Source organism: Malaclemys terrapin, chromosome 9 (genome assembly GCF_027887155.1).
Source record: "Malaclemys terrapin pileata isolate rMalTer1 chromosome 9, rMalTer1.hap1, whole genome shotgun sequence".
NCBI classification, from domain to species: domain Eukaryota; kingdom Metazoa; phylum Chordata; order Testudines; family Emydidae; genus Malaclemys; species Malaclemys terrapin.
The window spans coordinates 69,457,214-69,477,034 of record NC_071513.1 but is presented as its reverse complement, the minus strand read 5'-3'; the positions used below and the strand labels follow the sequence as shown (position 1 = coordinate 69,477,034).

The window sequence follows — 19,821 nt, the reverse complement described above, 5'->3', positions numbered from 1 at the left end:
TAACCTTGTTGATTTGAATATGTGCTAAGAGTATGTATTTCTCTCTTCCCCCACTAGGCTCCTCAGTGGTTAGAAAGTGATTCTTGTCAGAAATGTGAACAGCCTTTCTTCTGGAATATAAAGCAGATGTGGGACACAAAGACACTAGGGTTGAGACAGGTGAGGATGTGGTTGTAAATCACTCGTGGTGCTGTTTGTTGTGTAGAGAATTTGGTGTCGGTGTTCTATCTTTATACGCAACCCCTTCTTCCGCACTTCTAAACTTCAACTCCAATCCATTTTTGAAAAGGAGAAAATGAGTAGAAACCCCTAATATAAAGCAGTAGAGGTCACTGGTGTCTTCATTGCCAGCAAAGTATTGTGAATAAGGAAATCTCAACTTGGTGCTGAGAAGTTACCAAGTACAGTGAAGAAAAGCATTACATTGGGTTGTCCTGTGTGGGGATAATGGGGTTAAAAGAAAGTAAAACTTGTTTTGAGCACAAGTGTGCATGTAAGAGAGAGCTACAGTTAGTAAACACTGAATGCATGAAATGGCCTAAGAGCTTATACTGGCAAATTACTACCAAAATGTTAGCCTTAAATTGAGCATGTTGCGGTGTGCTGAAGCACTAATGGCCTTGCCCTCCTTCAGTTATGCCAGAGTGTGAATCTCTTGGAAATGTTGAAAGGAACTTTCACCTCTTAAATGTTCCAGGGGAAATCCACTCGCCCCCCTACCCACACACACACCCCTCTTGATAGTGAAGGCAAGAGTATAATGAACATCTTTCATTTGTAAGGCACTTGCCCTCAGATCTTTTGGAGAAAAGAGATGTAGAGTATATGGGTAAAATCCGGGCCCTATTGGAAGTCAATGGCAAAATTCCCTGGGGCTGGCATATAACCCAGGGATTCTTGGTCCTTGGTTACAACTGGTTCTGAAAGGTAACTATCATAGGAAGTTACATAATTTTTTTGGTCACCCCTCCTGTTGATTTGGGAGCTCTCAAGTAACACTTCATGTCCTGAAATGTCCATCTTATTTTAATTCTCCTGTGAAGCATCACTGCAGGAAATGTGGTCAAGCAGTGTGTGGCAAGTGCAGCACTAAGCGGTCCAGCTACCCAATCATGGGCTTTGAGTTCCAGGTCCGTGTCTGTGACTCTTGCTTTGAGTCCATCAAAGATGAAGAGTGAGTATGCTTAAAGATCTGATGTTGTTCCATTACTGACTTTATACACTAAAGGCTGAAACTTATGGAGGAACCTAACTGGTGGCTTTAAGTTCTCTGTATCTGATTGGTTACAACTCTGGCAGATGTGGCTCATCTGTATGTAATCAGCCTTTTATTAAATGCCAGAAACTACATACTATGTTTATAATCGATGTGTAAATAAGCAAATCTCTCTTATGTATCCGATACCTTCAAGTTCTGATATGCAGCCTTCTCACAGGAAAGAATATACATAAGGTACTAGCATGGAAAAAATTATTAACCTCTATCTTTCACAAGGCAGCGAAGAACATTGATGACTCAGTTAGGTTAACTTGCTTGTATTACATTGGTGGTTCTTTTGGGGCTGCTTTGCACACATTTTGAAGGGAGAAGAGGGACAGCAGGCACTCGCTTAATCTAGTAACCAATACAGCTGGATGAAAAGTTGACTGACTTGTTGGAAAGTAGACTTTGCAGCTGTTAAATGTTAGAAGCAAAGAACTGTATTCTTCTCTACCATGTTCCTACTTTTCTTTGTGCTGTGTTGAGGGACTTCCACAAATCAAGTGGGAGCCCAGGTAAGCATGTGTCCCTCCTGTAATTAGTGTACTCTGGGCAGAGCTTACTGATTATTTCATTGTCATGTAGGTAGGCATTGTTGTCAGGTTTGACTTACTAGCTTTTCGGAAATTTCCCTATAGATGCTTTATTTTGAATTGCTGCAATGATACCATCTGGTTTTAATGTCTAATAGATGGTTTTTATTTAAACTGTTTTCTTTTGCTAGTCGTACTTCCCTGGCAACTTTTCATGAAGGAAAACACAACATTTCCCACATGTCTATGGACATTTCCCGGGGACTAATGGTGACCTGTGGGAGTGATCGGATTGTGAAGGTAGGTTTACTCTTCTCTACAGGTTACATAACTCACTCTTTTACTTTGGGTTTTACGATATTAAATAGTTTATGCACTCAGTCAGTTAAGGAGACATTTTCTTTTGCCTTTGCTAGTGGTTGCAAACACTTAATCAAGCTGGTAACTTGATGCTTTGTGGACAGCAAGAGTTAAGCCTGAGTCAAAAACTTAGTAGTATTTAATTATTGTAGTGAAGGACAAAGACTTTCTAATAATCAATCCCACTACTGTCATTTGGCCTATATGGTGAATAAGCAGGAAATCCCCATGAATTAAAAGAACTGTTTGTATAATTTGAGTAGCAGAGTCTGTAAAGCACCATACATTAAGGAGATATGGTCCCTGCTCCCAAAGAGTCTGAAATCAAAGGGTTCATTGAGCTTCAATCCCATTGAGTTTCAATGGGGAACTATTCATGTCATTGAGGTTTGAAAGACTTTCCCTAAATTATGATACAGTAGTTCATTTGTTTTGCACATGGTCAAAGTATGAAGTTTCTATAGATAACTGGGCTCTTCAGACCCTAAGAGGGATGGAGCAGAGTTCTCTATAATCAGTGATTTCCTAGAGATCCTCCAGTCTTAGTGAAACTGTTTTTCAGTCTCATATTAATGTGATTAAGACATGAAATTAACTGCTATTTAGAGTCTGAGGCTTCCAAATGAGGAACTTAATCTCAGCTAGCTCTTGCTGATAGCATACATTCAGCAAAGGGGTTTGTCAGCACATGTCCAAGGACTTGCATTTTAAAATGTTTTGCTTTAATGCCCATTGTGTCACTCCATTTGAGATGATTGTAGAGGAAATTAAATATGTCTGGATGCAGTTTTGGGATTTAATTGTGAAACAGTGACCGCTTCAGGCTCACAAATATCAGTTCAAGTCTTTACTTCTCTAATAGAGTATTTCAGCACTGCATCCTGAGAAATCTGTATGTGTTCAATTGCCATGATGCAAATATAATATTAGTGTTGCCAGCTTGATATTCCACCTTCCATCTGACACCACCCAACTTCCTACTGTCTGATACCTGTCTTAATTTCCTCCTGTTCCCATGTCTCACTATGCTTTGTTTCATCGCTACTGTGGCTGGCTGGGCAGATGAGAGAGGATCTTGACAGTGCCAGTATGTTTGCCCAGTGCCTGCAGGTGTATCCTGCAGTGTCGGAAAGCATGGAACACTCCTGTAACACACATTAGACAAAGCAAGTAGAGTGCCACAAGCAGCAGTTCAGAGCACTGCTCATATAACCCTTGGTCACATGCCCTATCTCTGGCTCTACTGCAGTGATGCTCAATTTCCTTAAGTCATAAAATCTTTTGATCATATGCTATACTGTGGTTACACTTCCTGCAGATACTAGTAATGAAACAGCCCAGTAACTTTTATACTCTTCCACAGACAGGCTTATGAAACAAAACAATTTTGGCTTTGGAAACCCTCTTCATTAGTGTTCTATAGCTCTGTAACAACGTGCTGTGCAAGGTAGAATCCTTTCTTCAAACATAGTTTGGCTATGTTGTTGGTTTGCAAGGCTAATATAATTTTTAGAAAGTGACCAAGCTGACAATAAACAGTGCTATATTTCAGTATCCTGTTGAATGCTGATTCTTTTAGGGCATCTTGTTACACATGTAGCCAAAAGAATATTAGAGTAGGTCTTGTACTCTTGATTTTAATACTATATGATGTCCTGAGTAGTTCCCCACATCTTGTTTTTTCTTATAGATATGGGACATGACACCAGTAGTTGGTTGCAGCCTTGCAACCGGCTTCTCCTCACGCTGACCTAGGACCTGACAGGTTCATGCACCTTATGTACAGCAACATGCACCGAATGAATGAAATCCCTCCTAGGAATATCGTCACAAAAGCACTGATTGCTGGATCCTTTTTCTTTTGCTCTTCCAGGATGGACAGTCGCCTTAATAGAGCAAAGCTCTTCTATAGGCTTCAACGGGAATCACCTTGATGCAGAAATGCAATTTCCCAGCCTGTTGATGTAACATAAAATGGCTTACCTGCAACATGACACTGCGATAAAAGGATCTGTCATAACTTGGTTTACATGTAGTGTTAACAATGTGCTTTCTCTGCTGAAATATCTTGTACAGTAGCTAAAGGATTCAGTAAAATGAGTTTAGTTTTTTCAAATTTGTGCAAATAGTAAATACTTACTGTCCCTTCCAGTAAGCAGTCCCCCATTGAACTCTTTGCCTGGGTGCAGCTGTTTAGGCTGCCTCCAAAAGGAGTATTGGTTATAACTTTGGAAGAAGGAAAGACTTATTTTTTTAAGCAATGTTTGAATTAAGGGGCAGGTGTTCCCTCTGTCTTGAAGTGGCAGTAAGAGTAAATGCTTGACATAAGAGATCCTGATCTACTGGCTTTCTTGGAGTGTCGTCTGCAAGTTCAGTTATTGGTAAAACGACTTTAAAATGATCTGTTCTGTTCAAATAGCTTCTGAGTGTCTGTAAATAATCCCAGGCTTTTAGACATGCTGAAGCTATATTTATTCCCTCTTCTTGGCTAACATATAACTAGTGAACTTTTGTAGCTGTTATTTAGTAGATAAGCTGCACATTCTCAATAGTGAAGGCAGCCCACGATATGTCACAAATCACACATGCTCATATAGTATGTTTACAGTGCTGTTAAAATGGGGGGGCTCTGCAAGCCTGTTGTCTTAGCTTTAATCGCTAAAATAAAAAAACCCTCCTACATAACTTAAATGAACTAATTTTTTATGTGGAAAAGCTTAGTTCCCCATTTATCATGAAGAAACTAAATATAGCTATAGCATTAACTTAATTACCACCTTGTCTTTGTTTTGAAGAAAAATTAATGTTAAACATTTCTAAAATTCTCTTCTGAGAATAACTACAAAGTTACAGAATATTTCTTGAATAGTTGGCCTAAGTGCAGATGAGGGCTGTTAATCTTAAATGCTATGTGCAGTGGTGGTCCTTGCCGTTATAAGCTGAGTGAGGAGGTCTGACGTTTTCGTGGATTGCACGATTCCAGCTGGCATTTACAGTGAAATATTGCCATGTACATTGGTCTGTCAAGTGCATGAATTACCTACGTTCCATAAACATTAGGATATATGTAATGCCATAAGGTTGCCATACAAGAGCTTATTAAACAGTTTGAAAATGAAATTCATTTAACTTTATAGTGATATGCCATGGAGTCACAAAGGAGATGGGAGTTCATTGGATTTTCATAAAAACTGATGATATAGTGTATTATGTAGTGAGGGAAGAAGTATCTGCAGGTCAGCTCTTTTTGCTGCCATTGGAGGTGATATGTTCATTCTTGCAGAAAAATTGATGAGGTATTGGAAAGAACTGCAATGTTAGCCTTGCAGCAACAACCAAGTGGTGCTGTTGACACTGCTGAATTAAAATCATTGTCCTATACTTTTGATATGGAGCCCACTATAGCTAGTGTATGCTAATACCATGGGATAGTAATGCGTCATGATCTTACTCCGTTTGCATTTCAAAAACAATAAGATGGTAGATTTCCATGCCACTAAATACCATCTCTGGCATATTCTGGATTCACATATTTTTGGAACTGGCTTTATGACTAACCACTTTATGGGCCCTCTCCAGAAATATTTTGCTAAAGGATATTTTTTTAGCTTACTAATTCTTCACACTTCTCATAGCTTCCCTCAGAAACTGGCGTCACGCTAGTGTTTGTTTGATTGTATTATCCTCTCACATTTGAAATCTGAATGAGTAAATGCTAATTTAGAGCTTTTGGCAAGTCTGTATTAGAAAAAGAAATACATTTGTTCAGTGATCTGAAACTGTATTGAAAAGAATATGTTGAATGTTTTACATTTGACGAGTTACATTGATTAGTTCTGTGCTACACGATGGAAGGTTTTAGTGTGAAAACAGTTTTGGAAAGACTTCTATCATATGAAATATCATTTGTGCCAGAAAGGACCTGAAGTTAGGTAATGAGCTCATGTAAATCAGGGATGAAACTGACATTTAGGAGAGAGGAATGAAAACACGGAAGAGAAAATGAGAATCCCCCCCCCCCCCAAACTCTTTTTTTTGTTCCAATCGCTTGGTTTAATAGTAAAGATTAACAATAAGATCTCTGAAAACATTCTTCTCCGTGGTTCTCTCTACCCAAAAAAAATCAAGATGGGTTATATATTTACAATCCTTTTAATCAATACTTTACTTAGATTACATTGCAGCAAAAGTAAAACTTGGGGAGGTTTGGAGCCACATTGTAAGTTATATGCCTCAAAGATTTGGGGGTGAGGGGACACACCACCTATTAACATGAACAGGAGCTATGCACCTGCCTTGGGAAATTAAACTATGTAGATTTGATAATGAATTGTATGATTAAATGCTAGTTGATTTAATTTCATTCTGTCCCCTATGTCAGTCTGTGCTACTGGGATAACCCCTTTCCAACAAATAAAGAGCTAGCACCCACTAGCATCAACTTCTGTGGATGTTCTCTTGGCTATCTAGCACCTCTCCCATATTTAGCATTTAACTTTTCCCTTCCCTGTGAATAATTCTCCCATCCGTGGCAATCACATTAAGGTTTTACCACTAGATAATCTATAATCTGCTACATAGCTTTTAAATTTAACAAATATATTTTCTATAACAAATATGACATTAACGTAGTTATAGCATCACTTAGATATAACAAGGTGACTGGCTGGCAAAACATCAGTTGGTCACAAAAATAAACCTTGAGATTTAACAAACCAGTCATGCACTGAAGGATATATTGCTTGTGTAAAAAAACCAAACATATTTTTGAAGAAACATACTGTTTTGTGCAATTTAAAATACAATAACTATTCCAGTGAATTCAAATTTGCAATTGTTTAGAAGGCTTATTTTGAAGCATTACCAATTTCTTTTGTATGGCCTTTTTTCATTGGAGGAGCAAAGGGTACCATCAATGTATTTTAAGTCGTTTACCAGCTGTGTTTCTACAAAGTACTGTACCCCACATAGTTTAGAAATGCTAGATAAATCTTGCTCCTGCTTCTGATTTTTAACTTTGAATACATGTATAATAAAATTTCTTGATAGTCACTTAATTTATTCTGATGACCCATCTTCAATTGGTCTTTATTGTTGCAGGAAATATTGGTAAATAAACTACACACCGTGTTCTTGTGCTTGTGAACAGGTGGAGTAAAGCAGGATCCAGGCTTTTGGCTGGAAGGTGTCCTTTAGACCCATAGTTGGAATCAGATGATTTGTAAAGGTGCCCCATACCCAGAGACTAGCACACAGTGGCAGGATGGAGCCCGTAGCACAGGGGTCTCAAACACGTGGCCCGTAGGGTTATTTTCTGCAGCCTGTGAGATCCTCGTAGGCCCCCCCGCCCTCTCCCAGTGTTTACCTAGAGCTGCTCTGGGAAGTGGACGGAACCTGGGGAAGGAGGGGCGCAGGGGTGTGTGTGGCTGTTGCTTCAGGCACCACCCCCAGCAGTTCCCATTGGCTGCGGTTCCCCATTCGCGGCCAATGGGAGCTGCTGGGGGTGGTGCCTGAAGCAACAGCCACACACACCCCTGCGCCCCTCCTTCCCCAGGTTCCATCTGCTTCCTTGAGTGGCGCGGAGGCAGGCACGTAGGGAGCCTGCCCTCCCCCCAGTGCGTGTCAGGCTGGAGCCTGCCCCCCTGAACCCCTCCTGCAGCCGAACCCCCTGCCCTGAGCCCCCTGCTGCACCCCAATTCCCTGCCCTGAGCCCCCACCACACCCCTGGGGGCAGGGAGGGGACAGAGTTGGGGTGGGAATTTCGGGGAATGGGGGCTGGGAAGAGGTGGGGCAGGGGTGGGGCTGAGGGCGGGGGGGGCAGGTGTCAGTAAATTCAGCCCTTGGGCCAATGTACTAGTCCTCATGTGGCCCTCATGGTCATTCGAGTTTGAGACCCCTGCTGTAGCACCACTGAGCAGCTGCTAATTAACTCTAGCCTTGCTGGCCAGAAGCACCTGCACTGCAGAGTGGAGCATTTTGAGGAGAACGTAGACCTCTCCCTTCCTACCTGCTCATTTCTATTGTCCAGTTATGCCAAAGAGGATGACATCTCCTTGCCCCTAATGGAGTTGCTTCTCCCCCCATCATGCCATGCTGGGAGATCTTGCTTATTGATTGGCTTACTGTCAAGAAAAGAGCCTTTCCAAAGGTTGAAGGAAAGTGTGCATCCCTCTTGGGCCAAGTATATGGGGGAGGGGCGAGCACTGCACTTCCATTATGTAAAATAATTGGAAATCTATTTGTAAGCAGTGTCAAACCTGTCAGATTTTAAACTCCCTTGATTTGAAAGGCGTAGAACAGTGGTCAACTTCTTCCATAGCAGGATTCCCCTTCCTTTTAGCAGTATGGGTCATAATCCCCTGACAAGTTTTTTCATGACGCCAGATTGAGAATTCTCTCCCAACAGCTTTGTGTACTGAAGCACTTGCCAGAATGGGTAGTGTTAAGGCTTGAGGCTTCTTTTGTAGTTAAAATGTAGCTGAGCTCTCTACTCTCTTATTCGGTGCATAAGATGCAATCAGACTAAGCCTGAGGACTCTACATTTTTATTTTATACTGTATTGTTCTTCCTGTTGGTTCTGAGAAGAATCTTGTTAACCATGCAATATAGTACCTCTAATGTTTCATCAACAAGACTGTTACATAAAAAGACCAGTTTAGCTTACGATTTCTATTACTCTCTCCCTACCCCCTCTGAAAACAATATTGATAGGTCCTGCAGCAGCTCTGGGCTGTATGTAAAAAATGTCTGCTCTTTTTCAGTTCAATAGGGGGGAAAATGGGCTGAGAAGAGGTGGTCAGCTCCCACCTCAACCTTCCTGTAAGTTAAGTTTTAGCTAACATGATCTTATTTAATGAGACCTGCGGTAACCACTGCAGGCTGTGCCATAAGCCAAGTCTGTGTGTCTTGTTTGTAAATGTGATCATACTTTGTATAGTACCTTGATCTGGCATTTCAGTGGTAGGCTTTCAGGTTCCACTCTCACCCTATATTATTGCAAAACATATTTAGTACTTTGGTGTGTGAAATAAACCATCAGGCATAGCTTTAAAAGAAATGCACAGACTTAGAATACCTACACTCACCTCAAACAGGATCCTGAATTACAGCAACTTTCCCCTAGTGCACTAGATGGGTTATGTTCTGTCATATCCACAACCAACCAACTTTAGAAGAGTTCTTCAAAAAAATTTATTTTTACGACTGGGCTTAAAAAAATGCTAGATTCAGACTGGCTTAGTTAATCATGAGAAGAATTTTCATGTATCTGAACTCTACAGGAAACAGCAAATCACTGCCAACTTATACTAATGACTATCGTAGCACTGCCCTGAAAACAATGATGAAATGCCTGCTCTTTTATTAAGTCTGTCCTCTGAAGCTTTCTCCTAGATGTTAAGGGAATATCAGCTGCAACAATCAATCCTAGTGAGCCTTTCGTAGGACCTGTACTGGAGGTGGCTTTATAACTGCACATATACTAGTAGTTCAACTGATTAGCAAGGGGAAGCCCACAAGGGGTTTGGCGTGGGCTGATCCCTACCAGGACCTGGGTGTGCAAACTCATGTTTTTCATTCAAGTTCATCTGCAAGTATCTGCTTGAAAAGTGTGTACACAGGTATCTACACAAAATCCCAGAGAAGGTGGAGTTGAAGCTCCTCTGATGATCTGGCCCTAAATCTCATTTTTTATGGAGAACATTGAACAATAAAGTGACACTTATTTTTAGGAAACATCCTATATTGCCCTGAATATTCTTTTGAATACCTCCATTGATTTGCGCTCCTCCTAGCACATCACTGGATCAGGATCCTAGTTCGCAGCAGCTTTAAGAGATGAAACTGAAGCCACTTTTCCCCTCTGAAATATCCTAGACTACAGAATATAACCTCCAACTGTAGCCCTTTTGCCTTATTCATGATGCTGTGTATTGAACCTTTATGTTTAAAGAAGAGATAGAGCCAGGAATGGAACCCAGATCTCTTAAATCCCTGGCCAGTGCCCTATCCCCTGCACTACCCACCTCATTCAATGAAGTGCTCAAGGGTATGGCTATACTGCAGTAAAACACCTGTGGTAGCTGACTCAGACTTGCAGGGCTTGTGCCTAAGCCCCAGTCAGTTGATGCAGGCCAGCTGCAGGTGTTTTATTACAGGGCAGACATACCCTAAGTGACTCTAAAATCTGCCTTTCTCTCTAAAAGGCCCTATATTAAGCAGAAGCGGTGCTCTCCATCTGAATTTCCTTTAGTCTTTCATGCATGTAGTCAGCATGGACTTTCTATATTTCTACACTCCCACATTTTTACCAGCTTTTATCACATCTGAATTCACGCAGAAAAGTAGAGCCAGACTGTGATTTACATTCCATGTGATTGTATTGATTTCAGTGGGTTTGTAAATGGACAATTTAATCCATTGCATCATACACTGGAGAGATAGCATGTGTTCCCTGTAACTAGCTGTTACAACTTTCTTGTTAAGTTCTGTCAGTCAATTTTTGTTTTCCAACCTGCCAGTACTCAAGGACTGTCAATCATGCTTTCTGGAAAAGAGAGCAGTTTCACTGCATCTGTATGTATCCAATGCAAAAAATAAAAATTGCATTGATTGCAAAATTTCCTTAGTCTCTTATGTACATTCATTCCATCCTTCCTCTGAAATGCCTTATAATAGAGCTCTTGAATAAATTTGTCACTAGCATTAGCAGCTCTTATACATCACATAGTGTAGTAAGCTGATAATGTCTGCTCTCAAAATGAGGGAAAGAACATGGAAGTGGATAAAATGTGTGTTTTAACTTTACCACTACATTTTCATTGACATACAGAAGATCCCATGGCACCTACTTTAATAATACATAGCACTTATAGCAGCATGGCCCTTGCTATAGAAGAGGACATTAACCTAGTGTCCTAAAGCCTAGGAAAATCTGGCTTTAAGATTAAAATGTGCTACTGCCAGTACCATGTGCATGCAGCATTAAAAGAAACTCTTGAAAGTGGGTATGTTGGTGTTACCAGATTTGCCTGTTACTTTAGGGTATGCTCATTTCTTAGGGTTACTCTTCTGTGTGTGGGGAGGGGAAAAGCGGGGGGGGGGGGTCTGTAATGTTATCAATGTACTGCTTGTGTCACTTGTGTTCTCATACGGAGCTCTACTTCTGCAAGTTCCCTCCCAATGGAGCAATCCTGCAGGACCTAGGATCCCCAGGGCTGGGATCTTCCAGCCCCAGAATATATATATATATATACATAGATTCTAGGACTGGAAGGGACCTCGAGAGGTCATCGAGTCCAGTCCCCTGCCCGCATGGCAGGACCAAATACTGTCTAGACCATCCCCGATAGACATTTATCTAACTTACTCTTAAATATCTCCAGAGATGGAGATTCCACAACCTCCCTAGGCAATTTATTCCAGTGTTTAACCACCCTGACAGTTAGGAACTTTTTCCTAATGTCCAACCTAGACCTCCCTTGCTGCAGTTTAAACCCATTGGTTCTTGTTCTATCCTTAGAGGCTAAGGTGAACAAGTTTTCTCCCTCCTCCTTATGACACCCTTTTAAATACTGAAAACTGCTATCATTTCCCCTCTCAGTCTTCTCTTTTCCAAACTAAACAAACCCAATTCTTTCAGACTTCCTTCATAGGTCATGTTCTCAAGACCTTTAATCATTCTTGTTGCTCTTCTCTGTACCCTTTCCAATTTCTCCACATCTTTTTTAAATTGCGGTGCTCAGAACTGGACACAATACTCCAGCTGAGGCCTAACCAGAGCAGAGTAGAGCAGAAGAATGACTTCTCGTGTCTTGCTCACAACACACCTGTTAATACATCCCAGAATCATGTTTGCTTTTTTTGCAACATCATCACACTGTTGACTCATATTTAGCTTGTGGTCCACTATAACTCCTAGATCCCTTTCTGCCGTACTCCTTCCTAGACAGTCTCTTCCCATTCTGTATGTGTGAAACTGATTTTTTCTTCCTAAGTGGAGCACTTTGCATTTGTCTTTGTTAAACTTCATCCTGTTTAACTCAGACCATTTCTCCAATTTGTCCAGATCATTTTGAATTATGACCCTGTCCTCCAAAGCAGTTGCAATCCCTCCCAGTTTGGTATCATCCGCAAACTTAATAAGCGTACTTTCTATGCCAATATCTAAGTCGTTGATGAAGATATTGAACAGAGCCGGTCCCAAAACAGACCCCTGCGGTACCCCACTCGTTATGCCTTTCCAGCAGGATTGGGAACCATTAATAACAACTCTCTGAGTTGATTATAAAAGACAGGTTTAGAAAACTATAACTGATCACACAAGTCAGGGTCAGAAGACTATATCTAGAGAGAGTTGGGTTCTCACCACTCTGTGAAGCTTGAATCCATCGGGGTTCCCAGGTGGTGGTGGTAACTGAGGGTCCGGGGTGCTGGAAACAGGCAGAGCCCCCAGCACGATCAGTCAGGAGAAGATGAAGTCCCAATGGAACTGATGCAGATTTTGGATCCAGGCATCAGAACACTTACTTGAGCATAGGTAGGGGTTCTTGTAGGGAAAGAACAATGGTTCAAGGGAGAACACTAGATTTTATTATGGGTAAACTGATGGCTCAAGGGAATATACTGAAGTTTTTGTTCAGGCTAGACAATAGGAACTGATCATTCCTGGCTATGGGCCATGTTCCTTCAAGGGAGCTCACAGTGCAATTAGGCAACTTTAGTATTTTGGATACCAGTAAAGGATTTATTACTATAATTGGTCTGATAACTACTGAGCTGGGTGTGTGCAGATGTGGGTTCATTAACATCTGGAGCAGAGATCCCCATGATGCAGTGCTTCCCTACTTTTCTGGTCACAGAGTTCAGTTCGGTTTTTGCCTTGGAATCTCTGTTCTCCATTCAGTATGCTAATTGGGATGCCTCCCTGTCCCATCTTCAATGCAAATGAGGCTAGGGGAGTTTCCTTAATCCTGTCACCCAGCCTCTTTTTAGTCCAGCATTAAGTGTGAGGGATAGGAGTTCAGTACCCATCTGCCAAGTCACCTCACACAACTGCAGTTCTGCTGAGTAACAAGCTTGCTTTTCTGACTACTCCTTTCTGCCCGTTCTCTTCCAGTTGTGTCCTTTCTATTGCATTTTTGTGGCTCCTCTATGCTGCCATGGTCGGGGGCATCCATTGTTGGCTCCACAAGCACATGCTCCTGCAGCTTAACTAAGCTGCTGCCCCAGGGCACAGAAGCTCTTGGAGCTGTTCCTGTGGCTGGCTGTACTAAGGATGGGTGGGGCAGCTGGGATGGAAGGGTACATGCCTTTCAAGAAGTCACCTTCTGCTTTTGCCCACAGCTGCAAAAGCATTATGCCATTAGTAGGGGCAGGGCTAGCATCCCTGCAGCTTTCTTCACTTTGCTATTCAGCTCTCCTCTGTTGTCCCGCGATGGAAAACAATACTGAAAAGGTAGCTGCCTGCAACTTCACTGACCTTAAACCTTTAGTTAGTTGAGCTATGGCTACCTGCTATTGGCAGGGAAGACACATAGCCACTGTACTGCCCACCCAACTGGGAAGGCAGCCTCAACCCCCCACTTACCACTGAAACTACTCTTCTGTGATGGTGCATTTGTATCTTATGTATGGTATTGTGGGTAATGTGGGTAATCACCATTGTCTGTTTAAACTACCTCCTGCTCAAGTTGTTATATATTAGTGATTTTCCATGCCACTGGTGGAGACTTTATTTATTGCTTAAATTTAAAATATATTCTTCTAGACCTGATCTAGTAAAGTGAGACAAGGTGGCTCTAGCACATTCACTCCAAACTTATTGTGTGAAGGGTACTGGAGGGTAAAGATGTGCCTATGCTTACACTGCAGTTAAAAGTGTAATGGCAGCTGCTAACTTTGATCTAGCTAGACTGCTAAAATTGGCTGTGAAAAGGTGGCAGCATAACAGAAGTTCTGTATGGTCAGTAGAAGCCTGCCTGGGCCCTTTTGAGTATCTATTCATGTTGCTAGCCCATACTGAAGCCTGCACCATTGTGTCTTCACTGTTTTTTGCCATGCTAGCTAGATTAAAGCTAGCGAGGGTATGTCTATCCAGACTGCAAATCATAGAGTATAGATGTAGCCGATACATACCAAAATATTGTAATCCTCTAAACAACCACAACTGATTTTGCTTAACGGGTTACAAAGAGCATAATTCAAATCCATTATTCTCCCATTACCAGCAGTTAGCAAGCACAGGACGCAACAAAGGAGTGAAAGGGATCAGTGACGAAAAATGTGTATGAAGGGAAGGTAGGGACTACACCAGGGAGAACGGACTGTGTAAAGGAGAGCAAGGGTTCAGTTTGAGCAAACAAAAAGCCTGCCATAAGGGAGCTAAGGAGCAGATTGCTCTAGATTGGGGTGGCCAACCTGTGGCTCCACAGTTGCATGCGGCTCTTCAGAAGTTAATATGTGGCTGGAGCTACAGGCGCCAACTTTCCAAAGTGCCAGGGGGAGAGGGGTGCTCACTGCTCAACCCCTGACTCTGCCACAGGCCCTGCCCCTACTTCACCCCTTCCCCCAAGGTCCCTGTCCTTCCTGCCCCCTTCCCTGAGCCTGCCACACCCTCGCTTCTCGCCTTCCCTCCAGAGCTTCCTGCATGCCGCAGGAGGCATGGGGAAGGAAGGGGAGGCGCTGATCAGCAGGGCTGCTGGCAAGCAAGGGGGAGCTGATGTGGGGCTGCTGATGTATTACTGTGGGTCTTTGGCAATGTACATAGGTAAATTCTGGCCACCATTGCTCTAGATTTTGAAGTGGGAAGGCAATGGATGGATATTGTGGTTATTAGTCAAAGTGAACACAAGAGGGCTCCAATAACACATTTTGACTGAGGAAAATGGAGCTCAGTCTGAAACTTTTCTGAATGTCCCATCAGCACTCTTCTGCTCCTAGCATTTTATTCCATTCTCTAGCTGTAGAGAACTATTTGACATCCTTGGAAGTACCTAAAAATATCATTAAGCTCAATATAGATAATTACTGCAAATTTGATAACATTTTCTCTATGATGTAGGGCTACTTCATGCGCATCCCATCAGTGGCAGTGCTTGTACCAAAACCTACATCACCATGGCCAGCGTATGATGCTATATGTGATTTATAGAACACATTCTGTTTTAGCTTTGATCTATGAAGAAATCAAATCTTGCCTGCAAATAATTTAAAAGGGAGCAAGCAAAATACAGGGAGAAATTGGTATGCAGAACTACAGATACCTGTCTCATAACTAGGGTAACCAAATAGCAAATGTGAAAAATCAGGACAGGGGTTGGGGGGGGAGTAATAGGTGCCTATAAAAAACAAAGCCCGAATATCGGGACTGTCCCTATAAAATCGGGACATCTGGTCACCCTTGTAACCAAGAGAAAAGGTGATCAAGATAGGAATAAAATATAATTAGTAAGTAGCTCCTTCTATTGAATTTAGATTGATTTTTTTTAAATGGGGTTTAGTATAAAGTAGACTTCCCCCTCCAACCTCCAAAAAACCCCCAAACAAACAAACAAAAAAAACACCTGCACAGGCCTCAGAGAAAACTGTGTGGGGTGTGATCCATCAGCCTGAACTCCTTAGTCTACTATGGGTTATTTATCCAAACTACTCCATGGTTGTGTACCTTTGAGAGAATCTGAACCTAGATGGTATGAAGTTAGCCTGTAGCTACCTTGGCTAGAATTAATATAATAGGTGAATGTTCTGCTGCATTTGTTGTGATCCAAGTAGATTTATCCAGGGCCTTTGCTCGCCAGGGCCAGGCTTGCTGCGTCTCAAAAGGAAATAAGAATGTTCTATTTTGTTCACTAATTTCTTGCTATCTGTTTACATCAGAGCTGCTCTTCATTCACCTTCAGCTGTGACCTGGCATGGATTCATCCCTTATGTTGGAAATGTACAAAAATATAGTTTCCCAGCTAATTATCAAATATATATATCTTTGCTTACAATGGCCCTGAATATGCCATGAGTTCTGAATTCATGTGAAACCTCCTAAAGTAATAGGCCCCTATATGAAACTTGTAAGGAATGGGACCCCATGTGTCCAGGACTTCTGACCTTCCACCATGACAAAATCAGTGATTTATGACAGCACATAGGCTGTCAGTAATAAACCATGCAATCCTAGTAGCATTATCAAACTCATTAGAATCCCAGCCCTGGACACCAGAGGCTCTCTTATACTATCAGTTGTGTATGCACAACTCCCACAGAAATTGTTGCAGTGCCAAGCAAGACAGTGACTTCCATTGTGAATGTGACTCTTGGCATGTGCAAATTATGGGTCCCCCCCTCCCCCCGTAATGCTGATAACCATCAGTAATTTGTTTAGGAAGCTGTAGGTGACGTTCAGCTAGATGATTTATTGCAAGATTATGCACACCCACAAGTAAACATTTATCTCCAGCTTCTAGTTAGCTGTTAGCTAGGTTAACACGTGTTTGATTTTTAATATCATTGACTTAAATGGATACATATATGTGGCATGGATACTGTATCTGCAACTACCTCTGAACCTCTGTTGCCAAATTATTAGCTCCATAAACCTGCTAGATTAGCCCTCATGAATAAATAATTAGTAAAGCTGGTGCCAGGCACTGAATATGTGATAAGTACCTATCAGTTGTGTTTGCCTTTTCTCCCTGCTCCCTTTCTTTTTCTTATACAATATTTGCATAAACTCAAATGCTGTAAATCAATGTATCTGAGCTCCTATGCCTAAGCTAATTTAGATCTTTGTTTTTAAAAATAAAATTATTGATACATGATTGTCACACAAAAATACATACTATGGTGATGGACAGCAAAATAAAATACTAAGGTAGATTGGATGTGAGTACATGAAAGAGTACGTTTTTTGTGACCACAGCTTAGAATGTTCAATTTGTAATATCTAATCCATTAAAGAAACAGGAAGACTGATTCTGATGGTTAGATTTACCTTTGCTAGAGAGCTGTAGAGCTCTTTATTTGCAGTAGTGTTTTCTTTGACTCATTCAAAACTACATTAAAATAAAGAAGTGTGGAGATGGTCATTTTTTATTTCTGAATAATTTTTTTAAAATTTCAAAACTTGAAATATTTTCTATTAAATTTTAGCAAAATTATTTTCCTGTTTGACCAACTGCAGAGCTAGGCATTTTTTTCAAAGCAAATTTCATTCCTGAAATTTTCAAAAAGGGGATTTTTTTCAATTAGTTTTTTTAACAAATGATAGCTGCTTTTTCAAATTTAAAAGTGGATGAAATGTCAAATTAAAAAAATTGGGAGAAAATTTTCTAAAACTACTTTTGTAAGATATTTTCTTTTTTATGAGCAGCTCTTGTAAACAGGAACTTCTTCAGCTAGAAATGGATATCAAAGGCAGGCTGCATGTACCCTGGGTCAAACTGTCTCCTCAGCTACACCTATGCAACTACCCAAGATGTTTAGTGGGAATTGCATGCTTTTACTGGAGCGAATTTGCCCATTGCTAAGCATAACTAAGAATAACTACTGCTTTTGCCTTTTCAAAGACTGAAGAAGGGAATTTATTAAGTGTGAGCTGTGGCTGACATGTGACATCAATAGGTAACTTTCTACACTCCTCCATATTTATCTATTATTCTCAATATTAATTCACATGCAATTAGAGTTGGGGGGCGGAACAAGACCTGGGATTTGGACACTGTAGCCTTAAAACCTCTCTGTATAACAGGCCTGAGCCAGACACTGAATATGAGTCCCCAAAGCATGGGAAGGCTGCAGTTCGTAGGATAGGGCCCATCTTTGTGATGACTCATGGAATAAATGACAGGTGTTTCAGGGCTACCCTAAATCTCCCCCAAAAATCAATAAATACAGAAGTTAGGCTTTCTGTTCCCAATAGCATGTTACTATGATTAGGTATTTCAGCACATGCAAGACATAAGATCTCCCTATATGAGTGTGATATTCCCCTCTGGTGTTGTCTGGACCAGTGATCTGCTAGGCCACTTCAACCCTTGACTCTGGGAGCCAGCCTTACCCTGCTCTGCTGTGAGAACCCCCACTCCTGGGCTATTCACGCACAGCCTCTGGCATGTAAGCTGCTCCCAGCTACTTGCAAGCGAATGACACTAGCCAATATCTCTGGTCCCAGAGACAACCCTAGGAACCTCCGTCTCGCAGTGTCCAGTTATGTCCGCTGGACACTGCAAGCTTATATGAGTTTGTCAATTTAACAAAGAAATTGATATGTACCAGGCTTGTTATCCAAAGGGGAGCTGCTGACACACTTCAAACCAAACACACTATTTCAGGTAGAATAAACAAACAAATTTATTAACTACAAAGATAAATTTTAAGTGATTGTAAGTCAAAGCATAACGAGTCAGAGTGGCTACCAAAAGAAAAGAAAATATAAGCACACAGTCTAAACTCTCAACCCTGGGCAGCAACTAGATTAAGCAGTTTTTCTTACCCCAATGGATATTGCAGTCCTTAATATACAGGTTTGTTCCTTAAACCTGGGCCAATCTCCTGTGTTGGAGTCTTGTCTTCTTCGCAGTGTCTTGGTTGCTTGCAGCTAAAGTGGGGGCAGGAGAAGGGCCCAGTATGTGCCCCCTCTGTCTGTTTTATACCCTCAGTCCATGTGCTTGTAGAACACAAGTCCAAGAATGTCTGTGGGGCATTGCTGACGGCTGATCTGCACTGGCAATGCTAAAGCGCTGCTGCGGCAGTGCTTTAACGTGCCTTGTGTGTTTGCGCCGCAGCGCTGGGAGAGAGCTCTCCCAGTGCTCTAAAAACCCCACCTCCACGAGGGACGCAGCTCCCAGAGCTGATGCACTGTCTACACTGGTGCTTTGCAGCGCTGAAACTTGCTGCACTCAGGGATGTTTTTTCACACCTCTGAGCCAGAAAGTTGCAGCGCTGTAAATTGCCAGTGTAGACAAGCCCTGAGTCTCTCCAAGCAAGGTTGAGCAATTCCCCTGGTGTGGCCTCATGCAGGTGAGTCATTGCATTGTAGCTCCCTTGCTGGGCAATGGCTGTTGATGGGTTGTTTGACACCCACCCGGGGCGTTTGTTACTTTCCTTGCTATTGCCTCCAGGGGGCTAATATCTAGCTGATTTCCCCCAACTTACAGCATGTTTTAATGACAACCATACTACACAATTCTCATAACTTCATATGCATTAATGATATACATATATGAATAGAGAAATGACTTTCAGCAGATCAGAACCTTTCCCCTGATACCTTACAAGGCATACTTTACATGTAAGATCACGATTATATGTAAATGAGAAATATGGGGGTTACAGTACGCTCCCCCAAGGTACAGAGCAGTACAGTGAGACTCATGGCAATTGAGTGAGACGCCTTAAGCCTAGATTGGGGGGGCTTTGATTAAGACCTTTAGCAATTTTAAAGAGCCCACCATCCAGGCTTCAAATGTAGGTTGCTTGTGTTTTGAAAGAACATAAAGACTTATAGGTATAGAAACATTGTCATTTTTTTTCTATAAAAAATACTGAAAAAAGTTTACCTGGAATTTTTTGTTTGGATTGACATATTTCCCAAACATTGCACCTTTGTGCAAATGCCTGAGAACCAGAAACCAAAACTAGCTACCATAGAGTTCCAAGAGCAAACAAGCAAAAGG

The 19,821-nt window shown here is 41.6% G+C and overlaps 1 protein-coding gene across 2 annotated transcripts in view; it reads left to right on the top strand.

The window, feature by feature from the left end:
* The window catches only part of WDFY1 (WD repeat and FYVE domain containing 1), a 43,920-nt gene extending 38,172 nt beyond the window's left edge, over positions 1 to 5,748 (top strand). For both annotated transcript variants that reach the window (XM_054039213.1, XM_054039214.1), the window contains 4 exons: positions 58 to 159; positions 1,044 to 1,174; positions 1,986 to 2,094; positions 3,845 to 5,748. In XM_054039213.1, coding sequence (XP_053895188.1) covers positions 58 to 159; positions 1,044 to 1,174; positions 1,986 to 2,094; positions 3,845 to 3,904 — 402 coding nt within the window. In that variant the 3' untranslated portion in view covers positions 3,905 to 5,748. The remainder of the gene's footprint in view (positions 1 to 57; positions 160 to 1,043; positions 1,175 to 1,985; positions 2,095 to 3,844) is intronic.
* Positions 5,749 to 19,821: the final 14,073 nt, after the last annotated feature.